A 26364-nucleotide genomic window follows, 5' to 3' on the forward strand; every position below is an offset into this window, starting at 1 on the left:
TCTCTCCCTCTCTCCCTCTCCCTCTCCCTCTCCCTCTCCCTCTCCCTCTCTCCCCCTCTCTCCCCTTCTCTCCCCCTCTCTCCCCCTCTCTCCCTCTCTCCTGTCTCTCCCCCACTTGCACACTGCTCTTTCTCTCCCTAAATCAGTAAACAAACATTAAAAAAATAAAAAGAAGTATACTGAGGTACTGTAAGATCACAAGAATAGTTATATAGAAGTTTAAAGTCCACTTCTTTTGTGTTGTTGGTGGTGGTAGTTCTAATTGATTTTACTGATTAATGCTGATCAGTTTTAGAAATTCTCAGTTGTTTGAATTCAATATCAAATTCTCAGTATGCACTGTGGCACAACCATCTTCTGTTGAAGGTTCAACTTAATGTAAATATATATCAGATACTTACTGTTTAAAAGTTGAACTTGATTGTAGATCTTTAGGCATAGTAATATAAATGAGCAGTACTTTATTGTTATAATTAAGTCTTGTTTAAAGAACTAAACTTTTTAAACAATCTTGAAGCTATTACAGTAGTTTTAAAATTCAACTTTATTGATATAATTTACGTACAGTAAAATTCATCAATTTTAATAGAATGGTGAGTTTTGATAACTCTGGAGTCATTTAAGCACCACCACAATCAAGATACAGAACATTCTCATCACCCCAAAAATCATCCAGTGTATTATCATTAAGTATGGTGTTAGCTGTGGGTTTTTCATAGATGCTCTTTATCAGGTTCAGAAGTTCCCTTTTCTTATGTCCAAAATCGATGTTGATTTTGTTGTGATTTTTCTTCATTTGTTGAGGTGATCATATGGTTCTTTTAAAAGTCTGTTTAATGGTAAATTATATTAATTGATCTCCAGAAGTTAAAAACTTGCATCCCTGAGATAAACGCAACTTGGTTATAATGTTTTGTCTTTTTTATATGTCACTGGAGTTAGTTTGCTAAAATGTTAAGGATTTCTGCTTCCTGAGGGATATTGGTCTATGGTTTTCTTGAAGTGTCTCTGTCTGGTTTTGGTATCAGAGTAGTAAAACGGACCCCACAGACTTGAATCTATTTTCTAAAAAGGTTGTACAAGATTGGTAATACTTCTTTCTTAAATTTGATATAATTCACCAGTGAAACTGTTTGGACCTGGATTTTTATTTCTGAAGAGGTTTTTAACTGTGGATTAAAATTTTTTTTAATGTTCATTTTGACAGAGGTCACACATGTGTGCAAGTTGGGGGAGGGGCAGAGAGAGAGAGAATCTCAAGCAGGCCCTACACTCTCAGTGCAGAGCCCACATGGGGCTTGACTCATGATCAGGTCATGATGAGATCCAAGACCTGAGCTAGAATCAAAAGTGGAATACTTAATCAACTGAGCCACCCAGGCACCCCTGGATTAAATTTTGTAAATAGATACAGGGATTTACAGATTTTTTATTCTTGAGCAAGCATTGGTTTTCAAGGAGTTTGTCCATTTCATCCAGGGTGACAGAAGATTGTTTATAACATTCCTTATCAGTATTTTAATGCCTGTAGCATCTGTAGTGATGGCTTCTCTTTCGATTTTGTATTACTAATTTGCATTTTTTCCCCCCCTCGTATTAGAGATTTGTCAGTATTACTGATCTTTTCAAAGAGCCAGCTTTTGGTTTTATTGATTTTTTTTTCCTTTTGTCTATTTTTTAGTTGAGTGAATTCTGCTTTTAATTCCCCTTTCAGCTTTCATTTGGCTTCTTTTTAGTGTCTTGAAGTAGAAGCCTAGATTAATGATTTTGACCAATCTTATTTACTATAATATTTTCTGTTAAACATTTTCCTCTAAGCTTGTTTTAACTGCATGCCACAAATTTTGGTGTTTACATTTGCATTCAGTTTTGAATACTTTGTAGTTTTCCTTTTGATTTTTTTTTTTTTTTAATTTAACTCATTGGTTATTTTATAAGTATTTTATTTCTAAATATTTTCCAGGTATTTTTCTGTTACTCATTTTTAGTTTAATTCTCTTGCAGTTGGAAAACAGCAGTTTGATTTCACTGTAAATTTATTGAGATTGCTTTATAACCCAGAATATAATCTGTGTATGGTGGGACCTTGAGTAGAATGTTCATTAAGATTTCAGGTGAAGGGTTCTGTAAATGCAAGTTAAGAGGTCACATTCTTTGAGAGTACCGGTCAAGTCTTATATATCCTTAGTGATGTTTTTGTTGTTGTTGACTTGTTTTTTTTTAATTACTTAAAGAATACTAATGAAATCTGTAGTTGTGATTATATAGGTCTTTCTCCTTTCAGTTCTCTTAGGTTTTGCTTCATGTGTTTTGAAATTTTAGTTAGGATTATGTCTTCTTTATGAACTGAGCTGTTATTATTATAAAGCACTCTCTTTATGCTTCATAATACTTATGAAGTCTACTTTGTGTAATATTAATATAGCCAATGGTATTTTCCTTGAGTAATGTTTGTGTAGTGTATCTTTTCCATCCTTTTAGCCTATTTGTATCTTTATATTAGTGATGTACTAGTATTTGAAATATGTATCTTTAAACACAGTTCATTACCAAATATTACACCACTATCATTTATAATTTAAGAACCTTGTAACAGTATATTTAACCTTCTGATCCCTTTTTCTTTTGTTACACATTTTAATTATATATTTTTTTCTTTTATTCTTTTTTTTAAATTCCAGTATAGTTAACATGCAGTGTTATATTAGTTTCAGGTATACAATATAGTGATTGAGCCATTCCAGAAATCACCCCATGCTCTTCATGACAAGTGCACTACTTAATCCCCATCACTTATTTCACCCATCCCCCTACCTACTTCCCCTCTGGTAACCATCAATTTGTTTTCAATAGTGAAGAGCTTGTTTTGGGGCATTTGGGTGGCTCAGTTGGTTGTGTCCAACTCTTGATTTTGGCTCAGGTCTTGATCTCCCAGTTTTTGTGAGTTTGAGCCCCAGGTCAGGCTCTGCTGATGGTGCAGAGCCTGCTTGGGATTCTCCCTCGCTCTGCTCTTCCCCTGCTTCTGCTCTCTCTCTCTCTCTTTAAATGAATGAATGAATGAATGAATGAGCAAGCTTCAAAGAGAGAGTGTGTTTCTTGGTTTATCTCTCTCTCTTTTTTTCCTTTGCTTGTTTGTTTTCTTTCTTAAGTTCCACCTATGAGTGAAATCATGGAATTTGTCTTTCTCGGACTTATTTTGCCTAGGATTTTACTCTCTAGCTCCATTCATGCATTACAAATGGCAAGGTTTCATTATGACTTAATATTCAATTGTATATATATACCACTTCTTTATCCATTCATCTGTCACTGGAGACTTGCACTGCTTCCATAATTTTGCTGTTGTAGATAATGCTGCAATAAACATAGGAGTATATATATTCCTTTGAATTTGTGTTTTTGTATTTCTTGGGTTAAGTACCTGGTAGTGCGATTGCTAGATTATAGGGTAGTTATATTTTTAACTTTTCAAGGAGCCTCCATACTGTTTTCTAGAGTGGCTGGATCACTTTGCATTCCCACCAACAATGCACAAAGGGTTCCTTTTTCTCTGCATACTCCCCAACACTTGTTGTTTCTTGTGTTACTGATTTTAGCCATTCTCACAGGTGTGAAGTGATACCTCATTATAGTTTTGATTTGCATTTCCCTGATGGTAAGCGATGATGAACTTCTTTTCATGTGTGTGTTGGCCATCTGTATGTCTTTGGAGAAATAAATGTCTGTTCATTTCTTCTGCCCATTTTTTAAATGGATTATTTGGTATTTTGGGGTGTTGAGTTGTATAAGTTCTTCATATATTTTAGATACTAAGCCTTTATTGGATATGTCATTTGCAAATTTCTGCTCCCATTCTGTAGGTTGCCTTTTAGTTTTATTGACTGTTTCCTTTGCTGTCTAGAAGCTTTTTATTTTGATGAAATCCCAATTTTTGCTCTTATTTTTCTTGCCGCAGGAGACATATCTAGAAAAGTGTTGCTATAGCTGATGTCAGAGATGTTATTATTGCCTGTGCTCTCTTCCAGAATTTTTATGGCTTCAGGTCTCACATTTAGATGTTTAATCCCTTTCAAGTTTATTTTTGTGCGTGGTATGAGAAAGTGGTCCAGTTTCATTCTTCTGCATATAGCTGATCAGTTTTTCCAGCTCCATTGGTTGAAGAGACTATTTTTCCTATTGCATATTCTTTCCTCCTTTGTTGAAGATTAACTGACCATATGATTGGTTTATTTCTGGATTTTCTATTTTGTTCCATTGCTCTATAATTCTACAGTATGTTTTAAACATCACAGTATATATTTATAATTTTTGCTTTGAAGAGATAATAATTGTTATTTTTAAAAGATATTTTCTTTCAAAAGAAAGAAAATATTACAGTATAAATCTTTTTATTTAACAGCTTTACTGAAATATTCATATATTCTATAGTTCACCCATTTAAAACGTACAGTCCAGGGGTGCCTGAGTGGCTCAGTTGGTTAAGCATCCGACTTCTGCTCAGGTCATGATCTCACGGTTCATGAGTTCCAGCCCCACATTGGGCTCTGTGCTGACAGCTCAGAGCCTGGAGCCTGCTTCAGATTCTGTGTCTCCCCTATTTCTGCCCCTCTCCCACTCACACAAGTGCACGCGTGCTTGCGCTCTCTCTCTCAAAAGTAAGTATTTAAAGAATTAATAAAAAAAGTGATCTCCAACATTTCAATGCAGCCATTTACCGTTTTAAATACATACATACATACCTACATAAATAAAATGTACAATTCATTGGTGTTTTAGTACACAGAATTATGCAACTATCAGTGCAACCCATTTTAGAGCATTTTCATTACCCTAAAAAAGAGCCACATACCTATTAAGCCATCACTTCCTATTGCCCATACCCACCCACCCTTAACTTTCTGTCTTTTATTGATTTAACTGTACTGGTCTTTTTGTGACTGGCTTCTTTTAATATAATATTTTCAAGGCTCATCCATATCATAACATCCAGTAATACTTAAATTTTATTGCTCAATAATTTTCCATTGGTGAACATTTGGGTTGTTTATACTTTCTGAATATTGCTGCTATGAACATTCCTCTATAATTTTGTGTGGACATGTTTTTCACGTGAGTATATATCTAGACATGGATTTGCTAGATAATATGGTAAGTCTGTGTTTAACTTTTTGAGAAACTACCACTGTCATACAAACTAGCTGTATCATTTCACATTCCCACCAATAATATATGAGTTCCAATTTCTCCACATCTTTGCTAATACTTACTTTCCTCTTTTTTGATTATAACCACCCTAGTGAATATGAAGTGATATCTCATATGGTTTTCATTTGCATTTCCCTGGTGACAAATGATGTTATGCATATTTTCAAGTGTTTATTTTCATATCTTTGCATATCTTCTTTGGAGAAATATCTATTTAGATCTTTTGCCCCTTTTTAAATAGAATTGTTTATCTTTTAAGGGCTCTTTATATATTCTGGATACAAGTTGCATTGAAGTATGAGTTGCAAAAAATATTTTCCCAAAAACACATTCCTTGATGGTTATCTTTTGAAGCACAAAAGTCAAAAATTTTGATGAAGCCCAATTTTTTTTTTTTTTTTAATGTTTGTTTAAGGGCTCCTGCAGTGGCTCTGTCGTTTGAGCATCCAACTTCAGCTGAGGCCATTATCTCCTGGTTTGTGAGTTTGAGCCCCTCATTGGGCTCTCTCCTGTGAGCACAGAGCCTGCATCGGATCCTCTGTCCACCTCTCTCTCTCTCTCTCTCTCTCTCTCTCTCTCTGTACTTCCCCTGCTTGCACTCCTCTCTTCTCTCAAATAAATAAAATTTAAAAATAAAAACAAAGTGTTTATTTTTGATAGAGCACAGGTGGGGGAGGGGCAGAGAGAGGGACAGAAGATCCAAAGCAGACTCTGCGCTGACAGTGTGAGCCCTAGGAGGGACTTGAACTCAAACCACAAGATCATGGCCTAAACTGAAGTCAGATGTTCAACTGACAGAGCCACCCAGGTGCCCCATGATGAAACCCAATTTTTTATGATTTTGTCACTGTTAATGGTATGATGTCTAAGAAGGTTTTCCTCAGTCCAAGATTACAGAGATTTTTATTCCTGTATATTCTAAGAATTTTACTTGCTAGTGCTCTTACATTTAGGTCTGTGATTCATTTTGAGTTTATTTTTGTCTGGTAAAAGAAAAGGTCCAGCTTGATTCTTTTGCACTCAGATCTCCATTATCCAAGCACCATTGATTGGATTTCCTTGTCATTCTTTTTGAAAATCAGTTGACCATAAATGTGAATATTTCTGGGCTTCTCCTTATAGTTCACTCATCTATATGGTTATCCATATATGCTGGTACCTCTCTATTTTCATTGCTGTAGCTTTGTAGGTAAGTATTGAAATCAAGAAATATTGAGTCCTCCCACTTTGTTCTTCTAAGTATACAGTTATAGGCTAATGGATTTTTTTTCTTTTCATTCATCTTTCTAAAGACTGTTCATTGTCTTTTTCATGATATCTAATAGTTTGCTGTTACTCTTTTCTGTGTTCCTCTGTGTGTGATGTGTTCTCCTTTCTCCTAAAACTCACAGGTGCTTTTAAGGTTATTCTCTTTTTTTAAAAAACAATTTTATTTAAAATGTTCCTTAACATGTGCTTTTTTTAAAAAAGAAAATACTTCTACTTGAGGTTTCTGGACCTCCTTGGATCCTCTTGGTTTGAAATTTTGAAATTTGTAAAATTTTAGGCCAATGTTTATTGAGATATCTTTTTTTTGTTGTCTTACTCCCCCTACTTCTGCTCTGGACTCTCAACTACATGTATGTTAAACCTTTTAAAATTTTCCCACAGCTAACTAAAAGCTGTTTGTTTTGTTAAGCCTTTTTTTCTTTCTGTGTTTCATTTAGACTGTATATCTATTGTTTTGTCTTCTAGTTTATTGATTTTTTTTCTGTATAGTCAAATCTAGAAGTTCCATTTAAGTCTGTTTTTACTGTGTGTCATTTTTCTACCCATCATGTTGGTGGGGTTTTTTTTGTTTTTGTTTTTTTTACAGCTTTGAGTATACTTAAAAAATTGAGGGATGCCTGGATGTCTCAATGGGTTAAGTGCCCAACTTCAGCTTAGGTCATGATCTCACAGTTTGTGAGTTCGAGCCCTGTGTCGGGTTCTATGTTTACAGCTCAGAGCCTGGAGCCTGCTTCGGGTTCTGTGTTTCCTTATCTCTCTCTGCCCCTCCCCTGCTAGCACTCTGTCTCTCTGTCTCTCAAATAAACATTAAAAGAAGTTTTGTTTTTTGTTTTTAATTTATAATAATTGTTTTAGGTCCTTGTTTTACTACTCTTCCGTATTTCATTTCTGGATCTATTTTTTTTTTCTGTTGGTTTTTTCCTTGATTATGAGTAACTATTCTTGGTAGTTTTGGTTTGATAACAGATATTTTGAATCTTACGTTATTGGGTGGTGAGTTTTCTAGGTGTCCTTTTTAAAGAGTGTTTAAATTGTTTTGTCATGTGTTAAGTATTTGTGAATCAGTTTGATAATTTCTAGGCTCATATATGTAAGTTTGTTTTGGTGAATCCAGAACAGCTTTTATTCTATTGTTTATTTAGATCTACAATAAGGTGAGAACTTGACCCTATATCCTGTATATTAAAGGTCTTCTGAGAATGGAACTTGAACTATTCTCTGCCCCATCCCCAGGAAATTTCCTTTCCTACATTTGGAGTATTCAACCAAAGATTTTCTGCACATATCTGAGGGTCTTTCTCTGTGTATCTCAGCTTCTTTTTTGGTACTCTACCCCTTAAATTTTGGCCTTCTCATCCTTTTTGAACTCCCGTTTCCTGTCTTCTCAACTCTGGTAGACCATTGTGCTCTGTTGTGATTCTACCTTTCTGTATGTTATCTAAAAGCTTTTTCCAGGCACTAAGTTGGATTATTCAGACAGTTTAACTTATTAGCTGTTTTTTTCCCCCACAGATCACTGTTTTGAACTGCCTGTGTCTCAATGTATGAAAACTTGTTTTATGTAATTTTTCCAATTTAGTTCTTTGCTGAAGTAGAGCAGTTTGCATAGTAGTTAAGTCCTTCATGGTTGAATCAGATGTTTCTATAACAGTTTTTTGATAGTACTGTATAAGTTGTGTTAAGGTCTAGTTGAGAATGACCCTTGAAGTATGAGTGTAAGTTGAAAGTAGACAAAAGTATGTGGAGGAGAGAGATTAAAAAGAAAGGGAATGATAGACTTCTCTCAGGGATTAGTATGATAACCTGATAGATAATGAGCTTGAAAGATAACTCAAAAGTGCCCCTCATATTGCAGGTAGGGCAACTGTAGGTGTACCATTAATGAAAACAGAAATTGTAGGATGAAGAGTAGAAATGATATTTTGATAATGGATTCATATTATGTACATGTTAAATCTTCAGGTGCCTCTGGGTAATCCATTTAAAGGCCCCAAGACTCCACTGGCTGTGTGGCTATGGATCTTTGGAAAATGGTTTAATCTTAAGATTTTGGCAATTGTCATTGTATAGATATTAATGTAAGTTATGTGTAAGCTATGAAATTCATGGTGAACATACAGAGTAAGAAGAAAAGTTCAGCACAAATAAGCTGTACAAAAGAATGGAGCTCTAAAACCCCAGAGAGAAGAAAAATTTTAATAAAGAAGCATCGTTATTAACATTGAATATAAAGTCAGGCGACTTAGAATGATACTTTTTAAAACATTTTTGTTGAGGTAAAATTCATATGACACAAAATTAACCATGTAAAAATACACAGTTCAGTGACATGTAGTGCATGTACAGTGTTGTGCAACCACCTCCTTATCTAGTTTCAAAGATTTTTATCACCCTAAAGGAAACTATACCCATTAAGTAGTTACTCCTTTCCCTATTCTTAATTGGGCCCAGGCTGGCATCCCACCTACCTGTTTTCTGTCTCTTTGGATTGACTTATTCTGAATATTTCATACAAATGGGATCCAATATGTGACTTTTTGTCTGTCGTCTGTTACTTTGCATAGTGTTCATTTACGTTGTAGCATTTCTCATTGTATGGATATACCACATTTCGTTTATCCATTGATAAGTTGGTGGACATTTAGTTTGTTCCACCAGTTAGCATTTGTAAATACTGCTGCTGTAAATATCCATATACAAACATTTGTTTGAGTGCCTGGTTTCAGTTATGTTGGGTACATACCAAGGAGTGGAATGTTGAGTCCTGTGGTAATTCTTTGTTTATCTTTCTGCATAGCTGTCAAATTATTTTCTACAGTGGATTCACCATTTTACATTTCCACAAGCAATGCACAAGAGTTCAAATTTGTCCACATCCTTGGCAAATGGCAAAGGCAAAATAAGATTATCAGCAGGAGGAGGTGCACTGATAAAGCAGGAAATTCAAAAACTATAAAATGTAGGAAAAATCCAGTCTCTAATAGGAATGCCTCAACAGATTCTGAAGGTAGCACACTTTCAAAACCAGAGAAAGTTTTCATTAAAATACCATTTTAAAGGAGGAGATGAAAAAGAAAAAAAGGGGGAGGGGGGAGGAGGAAATGCTTAGAAATCTGCTGTGAGTCAGGAAAACGTGGCAGACTTAGCCTTAGTTGTGCTTTTGGTTAGCCAATGAGATTCTCTAAATATTGGTCTGAAAATTGTGTTTTATTGCACACATCAGTGATGTGTGAAATAATTGAAGTGTATGAGTCTTTGTTTTATTGCTGAGGTGAATATAACTGTATTAACTAAAAGCCTTTTTATTTAAACTTCAGTGTTCCTACTTGCTGTTTGGAAGAACTCCCATTTTTTCATCACTTGAACATTTTTTCACAAATATTGTTACCCTATGTCTTCTCTCCTCTTTCGACTTGCCTACATTTCTGAGTCCATTTTTAAGTTCATTTGCTTGCATACTTCCTCAGCCCCCACCATGTTACTCACTTGTCAAAACCTCAACCTTGGTTAAACTAACCCCCTGCCTACTCTGTCTTGGACCAGCAAGTGGGTTATGGCTATGGATAAACATAAACCACGTATTTCACTTTAAGTATATAAATGCACATCTGAAGAAATCCTACAATTCCTTAGTTTGTTCTCCTAAAGGATTATTTCTTTTTTAAATAAGTATTTTGTCTTCATTTTTTTCCTCATACTTTGGAACATATTTAGATCTTCACAAATGTTACAAGGATAGTATGGCTAAACATTCATACACCTTTCACACTTATTTTTGTCACATTTCTTTCTTTTTTTTTTTTTTTTTGTCAAATCATTTCAGTAAGTTATGAGAGATTATCACACTTCACTCTTAATGAATCTTTTAGTGTGTATCTCCCAAGAACTAGGACATTTTCCCCACATAACCACAAGTGTCACCTTCAGGAAATTTAACATTGATAAAATTTCCTCTGTTGTCCCATATATTATATATACATATATATATCCCATTATATTTGGTCGTGTGTGTGTGTGTGTGCATATATTATATACATACATATATATATACCCATATATATACATATATACATATGTGTATATATGTGTGTGTGTGTGTGTGTGTATATATATATATATGTATATGTGCATATATATATATGTATATATGTATATATAATAGGATATTACCTCCTAAGAGCTTTTTTGTTCTTTCAGTTCAGATCAAGTCAGGAAGTTCCCTAGACTTGTGTGTGTGTTTTCATGACACCTTTTTTGAAGACGTTAAGCCTATTTTTATAGATTGTTCCTAAATTTTAATGCCTGGTCAGATTTAATTTAAAACATTTTTTGGCTACATAGGGTTGATGTATCCTTCCTAACACATCATTCTAGGAGACCCATGATTTCAGTTCCTAAAGGACTTTTTATGTTGCTTTTGAAATTCTAGGCTTTCAGGGCACCTGGGTGGCTCATTCTGTTGGTGAAATCAAGATGGAGCCCTGCATTGGGCTCCACACTGACAGCATAGAGCCTGCTTGGGATTCTTTCCCCTCCCCCATTTGTGCATGCATGTTCTCAAAAATAAATAAACTTTTTAAAAATGGAAGTCTAGGCTTTTATTAATCTCAATAGTGTTGAAGAAATGCTAAAAGTTGGTATCATTGACATCTGAATTTAATGCTTCAAGTGTGACCTGTTTATTTTTGATCTAGCAAGGAGGAATTATAAGTTAGTAGTCCCTTAAAGAATTTCTTTAGTTTTAGTATGTTGTATCTAGCAGAAACTCCTTGAGTCTCCAAACATTCAATATTGGCATTTATCCTTGAGATTTTCTGGTATATTAATACTACTTTTTATGGTTTATGGCTCTGGAATATGTTTTTATCTGTTAGCTGGAACTTTGTCTTCTTGAAGTAGCTAGTCATTGGGCCTTAGAGTAATGCTTTGTTGTTGTTGGTTTTTATACCATAGCCATTAGATAATAATCTTGATGTAAGGACCCTGAGCTCGTAAAACCCATGGCTGTGGTACATATAATTAAGTCCTTACTTAATGTTTAAACAGTTTTTTCATAATAACTGAGTATTTGTCCTTGTGACATTAGTTATACATGAATAATATTTTAGTCTTTATTTTCTAAGCTACAATTAGTGTTTGTTGTTTTTCCATACAAAGAATGCATGATAAGTGCAAAAGATGAGAAAATGGAGGCATTTGTGCTACAGTGAGATTTCTTAATTTAAATATGTATCAACTGAATAATTTGCATTATGCAGAACCCCCCCACTAAGTTATAATATCCTGAAAACACGAGTTTTGCATTGTAATAATAACATGATCAAGATGATACACAGTGTGCAAGATGTTCTCTGGTTTTTCTGTGGAGACTATTCTTAGGTGAAAGCTATTTCAAATGCTTTATATGTATAGTAAATTTTTAGTATTCTATAAAATAACTTGTTCATTTAATATTCATACCTCTGTGAGTTGTGTGTATAGTTACTGTATCTAGAGGTTTTACAGAGGTGGAAACAGGCTCAGAGAAATTAATTAATGCATATGAGGTCACACAATTGGATTCTAGCTCCACTTAAAATTACTGCTTACAAGTGACTTTTGATAATCAGAGTTGTTTTTTATTGTTAAGGAAAGGAATTATCTCTTTCATTATAACCAGAAAAAAAGTACAAATAAGTCCAAAAAAACCTGAAAAAAACACTTGTAATTTTATGATCATGAGATAAGTTTTATTTTTGTACATATTTTTACAATATATAATACACTTTTAAACATACTGTAGCTTTTTCAAAAGGGGATAATTAAACAAGGTTTTGTAATATTTTTTTAATGTTTATTTTTGAGAGAAAGAGAGAGACAGAGCACGAGTGGGGGAGGGGCAAAGGGGGAGAGGGAGACACAGAATCTGAAGCAGACTCCAGGCTCTGAGCTGTCAGCACAGAGCCCAGCGTGGGGCTGGAACTCAAACCGTGAGATCATGACCTGAGCCGAAGTCAGATCCTTAACCAACTGAGCCCCCCCAAGCACCCCTGTAATGTTTTTAGTACACAAGCAACATCATTCCATGCAATAAGATAGTTGTCTTTGGAATTGCTTTTTTTTTTTTTTTTTTTTTTTTTTTAATTTTTTTTTTCAACATTTATTTATTTTTGGGACAGAGAGAGACAGAGCATGAACGGGGGAGGGGCAGAGAGAGAGGGAGACACAGAATCGGAAATAGGCTCCAGGCTCTGAGCCATCAGCCCAGAGCCCGACGCGGGGCTCGAACTCACGGACCGCGAGATCGTGACCTGGCTGAAGTCGGACGCTTAACCGACTGCGCCACCCAGGCGCCCCTGGAATTACTTTTTATGACCTGTCATATTCTAACATCTTGATAATCATAGTTTGTTCAGTTATCCTATAGTTCTGAATTAGGTCTCCACAAACATTCACTATTGGCAGTTATCCTTTCATGTATACATGTTTATATGCTTGTATTTCTGGGTTGTTGTTGTTTTTTCAGGAAAAAATGTTAAGACACAAGTTTTCTATGTGCAACCCCTAATGGTAGAAAGTATGTAACATAAAATAAATGGGGAGATAATATATTGAATGTGACAAACTAATTACTGTAACTTGTCTAATGTGTGACCTTGAGAAAGTCATTTCACTCTTCAAAGCTTGTTTCCTTTGACATTAAGGCCTCTAGTCAGTTATGTTGAACATGGAATGAAAATGATGCCAGAACTAAAATTTTTTTTGATTTAAGTAATCTCTACACCCAACATGGGGTTCAAACTCACGGCCCTGAGATCTAGAGTTGCATGCTCTACCGACTCAACCAGCCAGGCACTCCTACGTTTAATCATTATAGTAAAGAAAGTAACAAAATGAAAGATTAGAAAACTATTGTTGTTTTTTCTCCTATATTAAAGATTTAATGGCTAGGAAATATAGTGACGTTGTGATTCAGTAGATTGAGGTTATAATAATTAAATAGTAAATAATAAAATAATAATAAATACTGCCTTTAGCCTTATTATTCCTGTAGTAGCCTGTGCCTAAAATGTTACTTACCATTGCTAGAAGATTCTTACTCCATTGATGTTACTTCTTCTTTATAAGCTTGATACATAGATTTTTTTTTTAAAGAGGAATTTTAGGTTTACAACAGAAATTTCCCATATATTTCCTGCTCCCACATGTGAACCCCACCCCCACTGCACATTACCACCTTTACTCACCAGAAAAGCACATTTTTTTTACCAAGGATAAATCTACATTAACACATCAAAATCACCTAAAGTTCATGGTGTACATTAGAGTTCACTCTTGGTTTTGTATATCCTATGGGTTTGAACAAAAATTCTCTGTGCTCTTCTTCATCTCTCTCCCACTATCCCTAACTCTACCGTAGGCAACAACTGATCTTTTTATTGCCTTCCATCATTTTGCCTTTCTACACTATCATATAGTTGGAATCATATAGTAAGTAGGCTTTCCATATTGGCCTCTTTGAGTTAATAATATGCATTTTAAGATTCTTCCATGTCTTTTCATGGCTTGATAACATTTCTTTTGGTACTTAATAATGTGCTAGTTTGTTTATCATACACCTACTGAAGGACATCTCAGTTGCTTCCAACTTCCAGCAGTTATGAATAAAAATGCTATGAACATTGTCTGCAAATTTTCATGTAGACCTAAGTTTTTAACTCCTTTGGATGGATAACAAGGAGTGTGATTGTTGGATGGTATGATATATGTTTTGTAAGAAATGCCAAACTCTTCCACAGTGCCTGCAATTTTGCATTCTCACCAACAATGAATAAGACTTCCTGTTGTTCTGTATCCTTGCCAGCAATTGGGGTTGTCAGTGGTGTTAGAATCTAATAGGTATATAATGGTATCTCATTTTAATTTGCAGTTTTCTAGTAATGTACTCTGTGGAACTTATCTTCATACATTGTTTGCCATCATCATATCCTTCTTCATGGTGTCTCTTAAGGTCTTTGTTTTGTAATGGAGTTTTCTTATTACTGAGTTTGGAGAGTTCTCTGTATATTTAGGATAATACTCCTTTATCAGATGTATCTTTTGTAAATATTTTTTCCCACTTTGTGGCTTGTCTTCTAATTCTCAAGATATACTGTCTTTCACAGCACAGAAATTAAAGTCCAGTTTATCAGTATTTTCCTCAGCGATTGTATTTTAAAAGCATCACCATAACCAAGGTCATCTAGGTTTTCTGCTGCTATCCTCTAGACATTTTATAGTTCTGTGTTTTACATTTAAGTCATTTAATTTTTTACATTTGTAATCCATTTTGAGTTCATTTTTGTCAAGGTTGTAAGGTCTATGTCTAGATGCTTGGTTTTTGTTTTTTTAATGTAGATGTGTAACTTTTGTAGCACCATTAGTTGAAGAGACTATCTTTACTGTGTTGTATTTATTGCCTTTGCTCCTTGGTTAAAGATCAGTTGACTTTTAATAGATTTCTGTTTCTAGGCTCTCTATTCTGTTCCCTTGATCTTTTTGCGTGTGCTTTCCTCAATAATAATACATTGTCTTGTTTACTAAAGTAGCTTTATAGTAAGTCTTAAAATCAGGTAGTGTGAGTCCTCCAACTCTGTTCTTCTCTTGAATATTGTGTTTGCTTTAAGTTTTGACTTAATCTTTATATAAAATTTAGAATCAGTTTGTTGGTATTTATAAAATAATTTGCTGGGAATTTGGGATTGCATTGAGTCTGTAGGTCAAGTTGAGAAGAACTGACATGTTGACAGTATTGTGGCTTCCTATCTATGAATGTAGGATATCTGTCCACTTAACCTAGTTCTTGGAGTTTAATTCATCAGAGTTTTGTGGTTTTCCTTATATAAATCTTACCCATGTTTGTTGATTTTTTTATATAATTTTGGGGAGTGCTAATGTAAATGGTATAATGTTTTTAATTTCAAATTCCATTTGTTCATTGATATATAAAGAGAACAATTGACTTTTATATATTAACCTTGTATTCTGCAATCTTGCTGTAATCACTATTAATTCCAGATTTTTTGCCTGTTGGTTTTTTACATAGATAATCATGTCATTTCTTCCCAGTCTTTATGCTTTGGATTTCCTTTTCTTGTTTTATTGCTTTGGCAAGTATTTCTAGGATAATGTTGAAGGGCATGGTGAGAGTAGACATCCTTGCCCTGTACCTGATCTTAATGGCAGAGTTTCTAGTTTCTTACTGTTAAGTATGATTTCAGCTGTAGGTTTTTTACAGCTTTATCATATTAAGGAAATTGTCTATTCTTGGTTTACTGAGAGTTTTTATCATAAATGAGTGTTAGATTTTTATCAAATGCTTTTTGTGCATATTGGTATGATTGTGTGATTTTTCTTTTTTAGTCTAATGATTTAATGAATTGATTCATTGATTTTTTTAATATTGAACCTGCCTTGCATATGTGGGATAAACCCTACTTGGTCATAGTGTATAATTCTTACACATTTTTAGATTAAGTTTGCTAATACTTTGTTGAGGATTTTTGCATCTATTTTCATGAGAGATACTGGTCTGCAGTTTTATTTTCTTAAAATACTTTGGATTTATAAGTTTTTAACATGTAAAAAATCAGCTTGAGATTAATGGACATATTACCTCAGCATTTGTTTTAAGACTCAACTGACATGTTGAATTATATACTGTGTCTTATTTTATTTTTTCTGTTACATGCATATTCTAATACATAGCACATAGTAGGCATTGTATTAAGGGATATTAAATTCTGTTTCAAATCAAAACATATCATAGTAGGTGTCCACATGTTCATATTTTTTCTGCATTTATGAAGTACACCATTAATTTGAGGAAGATATAGCTGTCCCTTTAGTGTTCATCTCATTTATGCATACTCTGTTAGACATTTTGTTTTAGGCTTGGGGCATCATGTCTAAGAGAATAACTCCCAGATCTTTTTCTCACATCCCAGTGTTTTCCTGTATTCCTGACTGCCTACTAAACATTTCTATTTGGATGTAATATCTTGGGTTTTATTAAAATTTAGTTATTTTTCCCCCAAGCCACTTCCCTCTCTTAATTTCCTTTTTTCTGATAGTGCCAGTTTGTTTTTCCCAGTTTTATGGGCGAAGGCATTTCATTAATCTGAGTCCTCTTTCACCCTTTGTGCCCACTCATATGCCATTAATTGCTAACCATTGCCCTTAGTATTTTTCTTACATCTGTTCTCTAGTGTCACTACCATATAAAGATCTTTTTTAAAAAATCACATGTATACTGTTATTGCTTCCAATCCCTACCCCCAGATGTCTCTTCTACTTAAAAATATTGAGCCTTTAGGAGAAATCAAAACAACTGAATTCCATAGCCTAAGAATTGCTTTTAAAATCTGAAATTATTTTGGTTGCAAGAAACTAAATGCAAAAAATACGCTTAATTGAAAGCATACTCATCTGTGGAAGCCAAGAGTCCACCCCGGTGGACTAGAATTCAGGTAATAGTATCATCTGTTTTTCTGTGTCCTTTTCTCTCTCTTAGACTTACCTTGTCTATTTACACATCCTATATTTTTTGTTTTAATTTTAATTACATCTTAAACCTAACCAGATATCTTTTAGTCTCCAATTCGAAATTCTCAGAAGAGAGAATCTTATGAGTACAACATAGCATATTATATTGACTAGTTTGTTGGTTTAGCATTACCAGATAATCAAATTATTTAATTTTTTAAAATAACCAGGGGCAACTGGGTGGCTCAGTCAGTTAAGCATCCAACTTCAGCTCAGGTCACTATCTCACAGTTTGTGAGTTCGAGCCCCGTATTGGGCTCTGTGCTGACAGCTCAGAGCCTGGAGCCTGCTTCAGGTTCTGTCTCCCTCTCTCTCTGCCCCTCCCCCATTCACACTCTGTCTCTCTCGCCTTCAAAAATAAGTAAACATTAATAAATAAATAAAATAACTGATTAATGTAGAATATGTGTTGTTTTGTCTAAATGTATATTGCATTTTGCAGTTTTCTTGAAATATGATTTTGCCTTAATACTACTTTTGACCCATCTACCTCCCTCTGTGGTTTTTACATTTCTATCAAGCAATTAGAATACATTTTTTATTGTGTAGCATCTAGCTTGAATAAGCTTATATCCTACCAATTATTCATTTTTTTCCCCACAGGAGCTTTTTAGGGTGGGTTTTTTTTTTTTTTTTTTTTTTTTTTTTAGGTAAAAATCATATAACCTATAACTTAACCACTTGAGAAGAGTACAATTCAGTAGCATTTAGTACATCCACAGTGTTGTGTAACCATTCACCTCTAATTAGTTCTAAAATATTTCATCACTCTAAAGGAAATCCTGTACCCATTAAGTATGCAATTATTCCTCATATTCCACGTTTTGTTCATCCATTCATGGCTCTTTGGGTTACTTCTGTTTTGTGTCTCTTGTGAATAGTATTTTTATGAAGATGTGTGTACAAGTATTTCTTTGAATACCTGTTTTGAGTTCTTTTAAAGTATATGCCTAGGAGTATGTCTAACTTTTTGAGGAATAGGCCGTACCATTTTATATTTCTGCCACCAGTATATGAGAGTTTCCATTTCTCCACATCCTTACCACCTCTTGTTGTTTTCCTTTTTTTTTTTTTTTTTTTAGTACAGCTGTAATTCCTTCATTCCTGTGTATGAAGTTACACCTCTTTGTGATTTTGGTTTACATATCCCTAATGGCTAATAATGTTGAGAATCTTTTCATGTGCTTGTTGGCCATTTGTATATCTTTGAAGATGTATCTTTTGCCAATTTTTACATTGGGTTGTCTTTCTGTTGTTTGGTTATGAGAGTTCTCTGTATATTCTGGGGATTAGACCCTTATCATGCAAATGATTTGCAAATGTGTTATCCCACTTTATAGGTTGTCTTTCTTCATAATGTTTTTGATGCAAGTTGTGAGCTTGGTAAATGTTTCTGATGAAGTTGTAAATTTTCATAAAATTTATTTTTATTTTGTTCCTATTGTATTTTAAGATACATGTCTGCCCATTAACATAGATTTATAATTCTTGTTTCATGCATTTTTTTAATCCTAGAGAAAAAGATGCTACAAATCAAAATTGCAATACTACTGGTTTATAAAAAAATTATCTGTAACTACTTTTATTTTAGTTATTTTTTTGGTGTGACTTCAGGTTAGTGTCTGATGCATTATTTCAGCTTGGAGGACTCTAGCATTTCTTGATAAACTTTGTCAACTTCTGTTTACCTAAAAATGTCTTAATTTTTTTCTTCATTTTTTTTTGCCAGAATTCTTGGTTGATAGTTACTTTCAGGACTTTATATCATCTTATTGCCTTCTGGCCTCTGGTTTCTGAAGAGAAATAAGCGTTAATCTTAATGTGGATTCCTAGGATATGGTTAAGTTTCTCTTGTTTTTTTTAGTGTACCTCTTTTTGAGTTCATCCTGCTTGCAATTTGTTGACATTCTTGGATGTATGCATTTGTGGGTTGTTGGTTTTTTTTTTTTTCCATATTTAGTTTTAGCCATTATTGCTTTAAATATTTTCCTTTCCATTTAGGAAAGCCCTTGCACATGTGTTGGTAAACTTGATGGTGTCCCAGAAATGTCTTAGGCTCTGTTCATTTTTCTTCATTCTTTTCTCTTTTTGCTCCCAGACTGGATAATCTCAGTTAACCAGTCTTTAAGTTCACTGGTTATTTCTTCTGCTTGCTAAAATCTGCTCTTAAACCTTGCCAGTGAAGTTTTCATTTTTGTTACTCTACTTTTCAGTTCCAGAATCTCTTTAGTTCTTACTATAATTTCTTTGTATTTATTGATACTCACTTTATTGTCATCCCTCTGGTTCCTTTCACTTCTTTGTTCATGCATTTTTTTTTTTTAAATTTTTTTTTTCAACGTTTATTTATTTTTGGGACAGAGAGAGACAGAGCATGAACGGGGGAGGGGCAGAGAGAGAGGGAGACACAGAATCGGAAACAGGCTCCAGGCTCTGAGCCATCAGCCCAGAGCCTGACGCGGGGCTCGAACTCACGGACTGCGAGATCGTGACCTGGCTGAAGTCGGACGCTTAACCGACTGCGCTACCCAGGCGCCCCTGTTCATGCATTTTTTTAAAGAGTTGATTTAAAGTCTTTGTGTAGTACAAAGACTGGGTTTCCTCACAGAAAGTGTCTGTTCATTTCTTTTTGTTCCTTAAGCATACCATATTGTTTCTGAGCATACCAGTTTTGTTTCTTTCTATGCCTTTTAATATGTTGTTGAAAATAAGGGGTTTTGAATTTTGTGTTATCTCTGGATATCAGATTCCCCTCCCTTACCAGGGTTTTTTTTGCTGTTTATTGGCTATGTTTGCTTGTTTGGAGACTTTCCTAAACTACTATTTTAAAGTCTGTATTCTTTGTCATTTGTGGCCACTGAAGTCTGTATTCCATTAGCTTAGTGGTTAGCTAGTGTTTTGACAGTTTGTTTAAATGCCTGAAGTCATTGGGAAAAAAATTCTTTCCAAGTCTTTGCACATTGTGTTCGCTTACTCTTTTAACACTTACCCAGGCCATTTATAACTCTGCTTGAGCCTTCATTTCCAGCTTGAGCAGAGCTTGTGGTTAGCCAGAGGTGAAAGTTTCTGATCTTTTCAGGCATTTTCTGAGGATGTATCCGGCTTTCGGCATGCATGTGGGCTTCTTGATTCCCCCCATATACGTAGAAGCTTTTAAACTCTGTAATCCCCCACTGTCTCCTTTTGCCAACATCTTCCATGATAGGCTTTCCCTCCCATTGCTGATCCTGTTGTTCCTGTCTCCACATTGCTGCAGCCAGTACTTGTGCCTTTACATGCCAGTGAAGCCACCTCAGCCCTGGGAACACTTCAAGTTGAGTGAAACATGTAAAAAGCCCTTGTGTTGTTCCATCTAGGAGACTGGTCAAAACCCGTCACCATAGTTCCTTAAGAATAAGATCTGTATTGCTTCCTCTGGCACTTGTAACCTTTGCCCAGAGTGCAGGCTGCCATCATCATGGTTGTTGCTAATCTGAAGTATAAGGGTATGGTGGGTGGATAATTAAAAGCTGCTTTCTTCACCAAGCCTTCTAATGGTTGTGATTTTCTTTTTTTTTTTTTTTTTCTTTTACTAGATTTCATCCTTCTGCAAAAATTGATACACTTTTTGACAGCTCATTTAGTTGCTTTTTTGAGGGAAACAAGCCCTGAAATTCCCATTTCCATCTCTTTACTGATGCCATTTCCACATGGACGCATTTGTCTAATTTATGTGTTATTTACACATTTTACTTTTTCTCTTACACACTGTAATCTATTTTGTGACTTAGTATTATTTCATCCTGAAGGTACAGAAACAAGCTTTGAAACTCTTCTTTCATTTTCTTCATTAGCAGCTCAGATAGAGCTTGGACCGTTTTAGAACTTCAGATACCAATAAGTTTGTACAGCACAAGGGTTAGTTACTTTTCTAATAAAAGAAAAAAAAAAAGGATTTGGCTTAAAGTTATTTTCAATTTCTACATTTTTATATATAGTTTCAGAATATTGGAATATATTTCTAATGCCTTTATTTATTGCTTGGAGACCCATGATAGATACCTTGGGTGATTTTAAGTCCAAGTAAAACTTAGATAATTCACGTCTTGATAATTGAGTTGGGGATGTTTTTTCATTTTTTTTTTTTTTTATATCATTTAATTATTAGTAAATGGAAGGCAAGATTTTTAGTGTAGATGATTAAGTATCTTAAAATTTTCACTAAGCAAGTAGTACTAAATGCTTATCTCTGTCAGGAATTGTCAACCTCAGTTAATGACATTTGGAGCTATTTAATCCTTCATGAGAGGAACAGTCCAGGATATAATTTAATTTAGGTGTATTGCATTTAGTGATCATGTCTTTTTCAGCCCATTTATTTATTTAATTTTTTAGATGTTTTTATTTATTTTTGAGAGAGAGAACACATGAGCACGAGTGGGGGAGGTGCAGAGAGGGAGACGCAGAATCTGAAGCAGCTCCAGGCTCTGAGCTGTCAGCGCAGAGTCCAGTGTGGAGCTTGAACTCGTGAATGGTACGTTCATGACCTGAGCCTAAGTCAGAGCCTTAATTGACTGAGCCACCCAGGCTACCCTTTTTCAGCTCCTTTAATTAAAGAGAATTTTTGAGATTATCTTCAGACTTTTAGCCACTAGTTTTAGACTTCATTGATTTTTTTAAATCTAATTTCTCCTGTGTTTATTGGTTGACATTTCACTATATAAATGAACTACTCTTCTCCCTCAATTTGAATATCATGTTTCCTCATTATTAGATTTGAATTATGCATTTTTGTTAGAAATACCATCAAGGTTGTTGTATCTTTTTAAGTATGTCATACCTGTTGAGACAGTGTATCAGTTTGTCCCAATAATTTTGATTATTTGTTGGTGTCTGCCATATTTCTTCATTGAAATTAAAACTTTAATTTAGTAACTTTTTATTTATTTATATTGGTATGAGTTCATGTGTTCTTGTATTCAATGAGTTATAATGCATTAATGTTACTCAGATCATCCTAGCTTAGACTCCTTCATGAATTCTATGTCCTTTGAAGATACATCTCTATAATTCTTTAAGTACTTCCTCAACTTTCTGGCACAAGATGTACCAGGCATGGCTTATACTTTCCCTGATTCATCCTTGGAATCCACCTTTTCTCCAAATTGCTCTGGTTTGTTTTGGTAGAGAATGGTATTTAGAAACCAATATTGGGGCTACTTCTGGACCATCTCAGCAAAAAAAGCTAAGAAAGCTAAGAAATGTATGTATGTATGTATCTATACTTATTTCTGTAGGAGTTTGTTAAAAACCATGAATTTATGTTGTTACCTTCAATTTTAATCTAACACCATACAGTACATTTAATTCTAGTTCCCCTTTTGTTATTAATTCCCTTCTTGAACAGTGAGAATCCATGCTCCTTTTATTCTTCACATATTTACTCATTTGCTCAAGTCTGAAATATGCAAAAAGTATACATACTACTCTAGATTTGAAACCTGCTAAGTAGAGTTCAATAATTTATCACAATTTTTCAAAAATTTTTAAGGTCCAATTACATAGAGTGAAGTTCACCAAACTTAAGGGTACACTTAGATTGACATGTGACAAATTCATTCCCCTGTTTAGTGCACACACCTGTCAAGATACAGAACATTTTCATGACCCTTTATGTCTCTTTCCAATTGCTTTTCCAAACCACCCAAGGTAACTCGTCTAACTTCCCCCAGCCCCCACTTATAGATAAGTATTGCCTTTTTTAGAACTTGATATAAATGGAATCACATAAATAAATTCTTTTGTGTCTGGTTTCTTTCAGTAATCACAGGTGAATTCATGTTGGCTATGTCAGTAAAACCTTGTAACATTTAAATAACATTAGGGGCGCCTGGGTGGCACAGTCGGTTTTAAGTGTCTGACTTTGGCTCAGGTCATGATTTAACAGTTCCTGAGTTTGAGCTCCATGTCACCCGCTGTGCCAACAGCTTGGAGCCTGCTTCTGATTCTTTGTCTCCCTCTCTCTGCCCCTCCCCTGCTCACCCTCTGTCTCTTTATCAAAAATAAATAATAAACATTAAAAATTTTTTAATATAGCAACATTAGCCCATGAAACTTTGTCAGATTGGATTTTTGCTTCCTTTTATATGTTCATGAATTTCTGAATATTAACATTTTCCTCCCTGCATGAGATATACTTCATTCTTCTTTCATATTGTTATGTATTCTTTGTAAAGACTAAAATAATTCTAATAACTAGGTAAGAAATTAGAAGGAATTAAAAATACATTGTCCCATGGAAGCTGTGACATTGGTCAAGGAATAAGTTTGAGATAATCTACTTTTTCATTGATTTGGTTTGTTTTTATTTTTTTGTAACTCCTGTGATCAGAAGAATATATAATGCCTTACGAAATTGAGTCTTTTTTAGAACTGCTTTAAGAAACTTCCTGTTGAGCACAGACAATAGGTATAGACTTTTGGCCAGTGACATAAATGTTAGGTCTTTTTTTATTGTCCATAATTCCCTGAGGCCTTTCTTTTTTCATTCTTTTTCCCCCCTCCTTTTCCAGTATAAATTTCTTTATGTTGTTTAGTCTCTGTAATTTCTATTGATTTATTTTCAAGGTCACTCGTTCACTGCTCTGTCGTCTCCATTCTGTTTCTTTTCCTTAGTTCTAAAGTTTCTAGGTCTTACTATATTTCTGATTTTTTATGAAACTTTCAATTTTTTCAAGTGTGTTTATAATTGTTCATTGAAATATTTTATGATAGCTGCTTTAAAATCCTTGTCAGATAATTAATTCCACAGCTGGCACCTTTGTATTGGTATCTGTTAATTATCTTTTCTCCTTCATGTTGGAGATTTTCTTGGTTTGTGGTATGATGAATAATTTTAGCTTTATTATTGTATCCGGGTCATTTTGGATATTATGCTATGAGACTTTGGATCTTCTATTTTAGTGAACCTCTTCTGATTGCACCAGCAGTTGGGGATGAAAGCCCTGATGCCCTACTTGGTCTCCATGGGCCTCTACTGACACTACCATGGTGGGGAGGGTAATTTCCCTCTTACCTCTAGATTCTGGTCTCTATTCACCCCTATTGACACCCCAGGAAGAGGAAGGGGGGGGGTGTATGCCATTTTTACCGCTGGGTAGAAGAAGTGGAATTCTGATCTCCCTACTGGGTTACCACTTGTGTGTGAGGAGTGGGTTTCATGGTCTTCGGCTGGAGGAAGGCAGTTCTAATAAAAAAAATGTTTTGTTTTTGCTTTCTAAGGCTACACTATTCACAGTCCTTCCACTTGAGAGAGCAAGCTTTTCTTGTGGTTGGTTTTCTGTTAGTTTTTCTTTCTCTTTTTTTGCCTGTGCTATGTGATATTTCTGGGTTGAAGCTTCTCTGTTGTCCAGTCCAGTATATATGAGGCAAAAAGAAACCCCAGAGAACTCACTATCATTTTGTTCTGCAAATTCCAGTGTCATTAGACAGTCTATCTTCTCTCCACCATTCAGAATCTTGATGTTTGCTTTTTATATATTGTGCTCAGGAATTTTAGCTATACTTAGTGGAAGAAATAGGAAGAAACATGTTTTTTCATTTTGCATGGAACTGGATGTCCTAAATGATTTAAGAGAAAAAGTGGTCCATTAAGAATTTCAAAACAAATGCCCCAAAATTTTTAATTCTTAGTAGTATTTTACCACCATATTTTTCTAAGTTACTAAGATGTGTTTAAGGTTGAGTGTATTCTGTTGTATATATGTATGTATGTATAAAAGCTTATATATTTCTTTATTCTTATAGGATTATGTACTGAAGGACTTTACCGTGTTAGTGGGAACAAAACTGATCAAGACAATATTCAAAAGCAGTTTGATCAAGGTGAGGTATATAAAATACAATCATTTTTAAATTATTTTCCTTACTGAAATTTCATGGTGGGAAGACTGATTTTTATAAGGAAGTGGGATTTTGGGGAGGAAAGAGTCTTGAAGCAGGATTTTAAATGTGTGATAGAATATTTACCGCAGTCAAGAATAGGAGAGCTATAAGTCCGTTACCAGAATTAGAAAAGCAATCAATTGACTTAGGACAAATCAGCATCTTTCTAAGTCAGAAATAATACTTATTTAAAGGTGCAGTTTAATTTTTTTCCCATGCTTTAGGGCCAGCTAACCATTAGGAATTAAAAGAAAAAGAAATCAAAGTTTTAAATGTAAAAAAACTATAAGCACTATGGAGAAAAATGAGTGAATATTTTATAATCTTGGAGTATCAAGGCCTAAACTTGATATGAAATGTAGAAATCCTAAATAGGATGATAACCTGGACTGCTATCTCTCTGTGAGATAGTGGATAAAACGTAAACAAAACCGGGAGACAAACTATAAACTTGAGGGAGGTGTGGAATAATCTTGGATGGAATAAGCAGTTCACATCAGAAGAAAGAGACCAAAGAGTATATGAAAATATGCTCTGTCTCTATGATTTGTAGATACAAACACTAAAATAAAAAGAGTTGATTTTGATTTATTATCAGAGTGAAAAGATTGTTGACAGTGTAGAGAAGCAGGTATGTTGTACACTGTTGGTTGTGGATACCTTTTGAGAGGTAGTTCATGTATAACTATTAAAATTCAGATACTTTGCTCCAGAAATTCCACTTATAAATATTTATGTTACAGAAGTCTTTGTATAAGCTTACCAAGATATACTTGAAAGAGCATTTATAGCAGTGTTGTCTCAAATTTTTTTAAAAAGAGGAGGGGACCTATCCACGTTCTTTATAAGTGGAATACTAGATTCCTGTGTAAAATAGTGTAGATTTATGTGTGTTAAAATGGTAAAATGTCAGTTGTTGAGTGGTGTGAAAGCTTTGGAAGTATTTTCTATATATAGGACTTCATTTTAAATTTGTGCAATTTCACTTACAGTAATTAAGGAATAGGTTATAGTCAATACTATGGCCTCTTGAATTATACTTCATGGTTTTGTTTTCTCGTTCTGTCACTTACTGTGCCTAGGGCAATTAATTTTTCTAAACCCTAACTTTTTCATATCTAGACTAGGAGTGATAAGAGGAACTGGGATGAATAATGAGATAATGAAGAGTTTTCTGTGCCACACACCATATCAAATATTCATCAGATAGCTCTTGTTATAGAAAATGTAGCCTAAGAAAATAAGCTTTAGTATATGATAGTGTTTATCATAGCATCTTTAATGGTTTTAAATAAAATCTAAATGTTCAGTAATAAAATATTATGTAAATTGTTAAATCTTGGGGAATATTTTGTGGTCATTATAACCATTTAGGGTAAAAGGTTATTAATGGGTTAAGGATGT

General features: G+C 34.3%; 1 protein-coding gene across 7 annotated transcripts in view; it reads left to right on the forward strand.

Moving 5' to 3' along the window:
• ARHGAP5 (Rho GTPase activating protein 5) overlaps positions 1–26364 on the forward strand; it is an 81222-nt gene that overhangs the window by 43267 nt on the left and 11591 nt on the right. For 5 of the 7 annotated variants that reach the window (XM_045450645.1, XM_045450644.1, XM_045450643.1 and 2 more), the window contains exon 4: positions 24823–24900. In XM_045450645.1, coding sequence (XP_045306601.1) covers positions 24823–24900 — 78 coding nt within the window. Of the gene's footprint in view, positions 1–5620; positions 5704–22837; positions 22866–24822; positions 24901–26364 lie in introns of those variants that run through there. The other 2 variants (XR_006704922.1, XM_045450648.1) reach the window with 2 other exon arrangements.

The sequence above is a fragment of the Leopardus geoffroyi genome, chromosome B3 (assembly GCF_018350155.1).
Source record: "Leopardus geoffroyi isolate Oge1 chromosome B3, O.geoffroyi_Oge1_pat1.0, whole genome shotgun sequence".
NCBI classification, from domain to species: Eukaryota; Metazoa; Chordata; class Mammalia; order Carnivora; family Felidae; genus Leopardus; species Leopardus geoffroyi.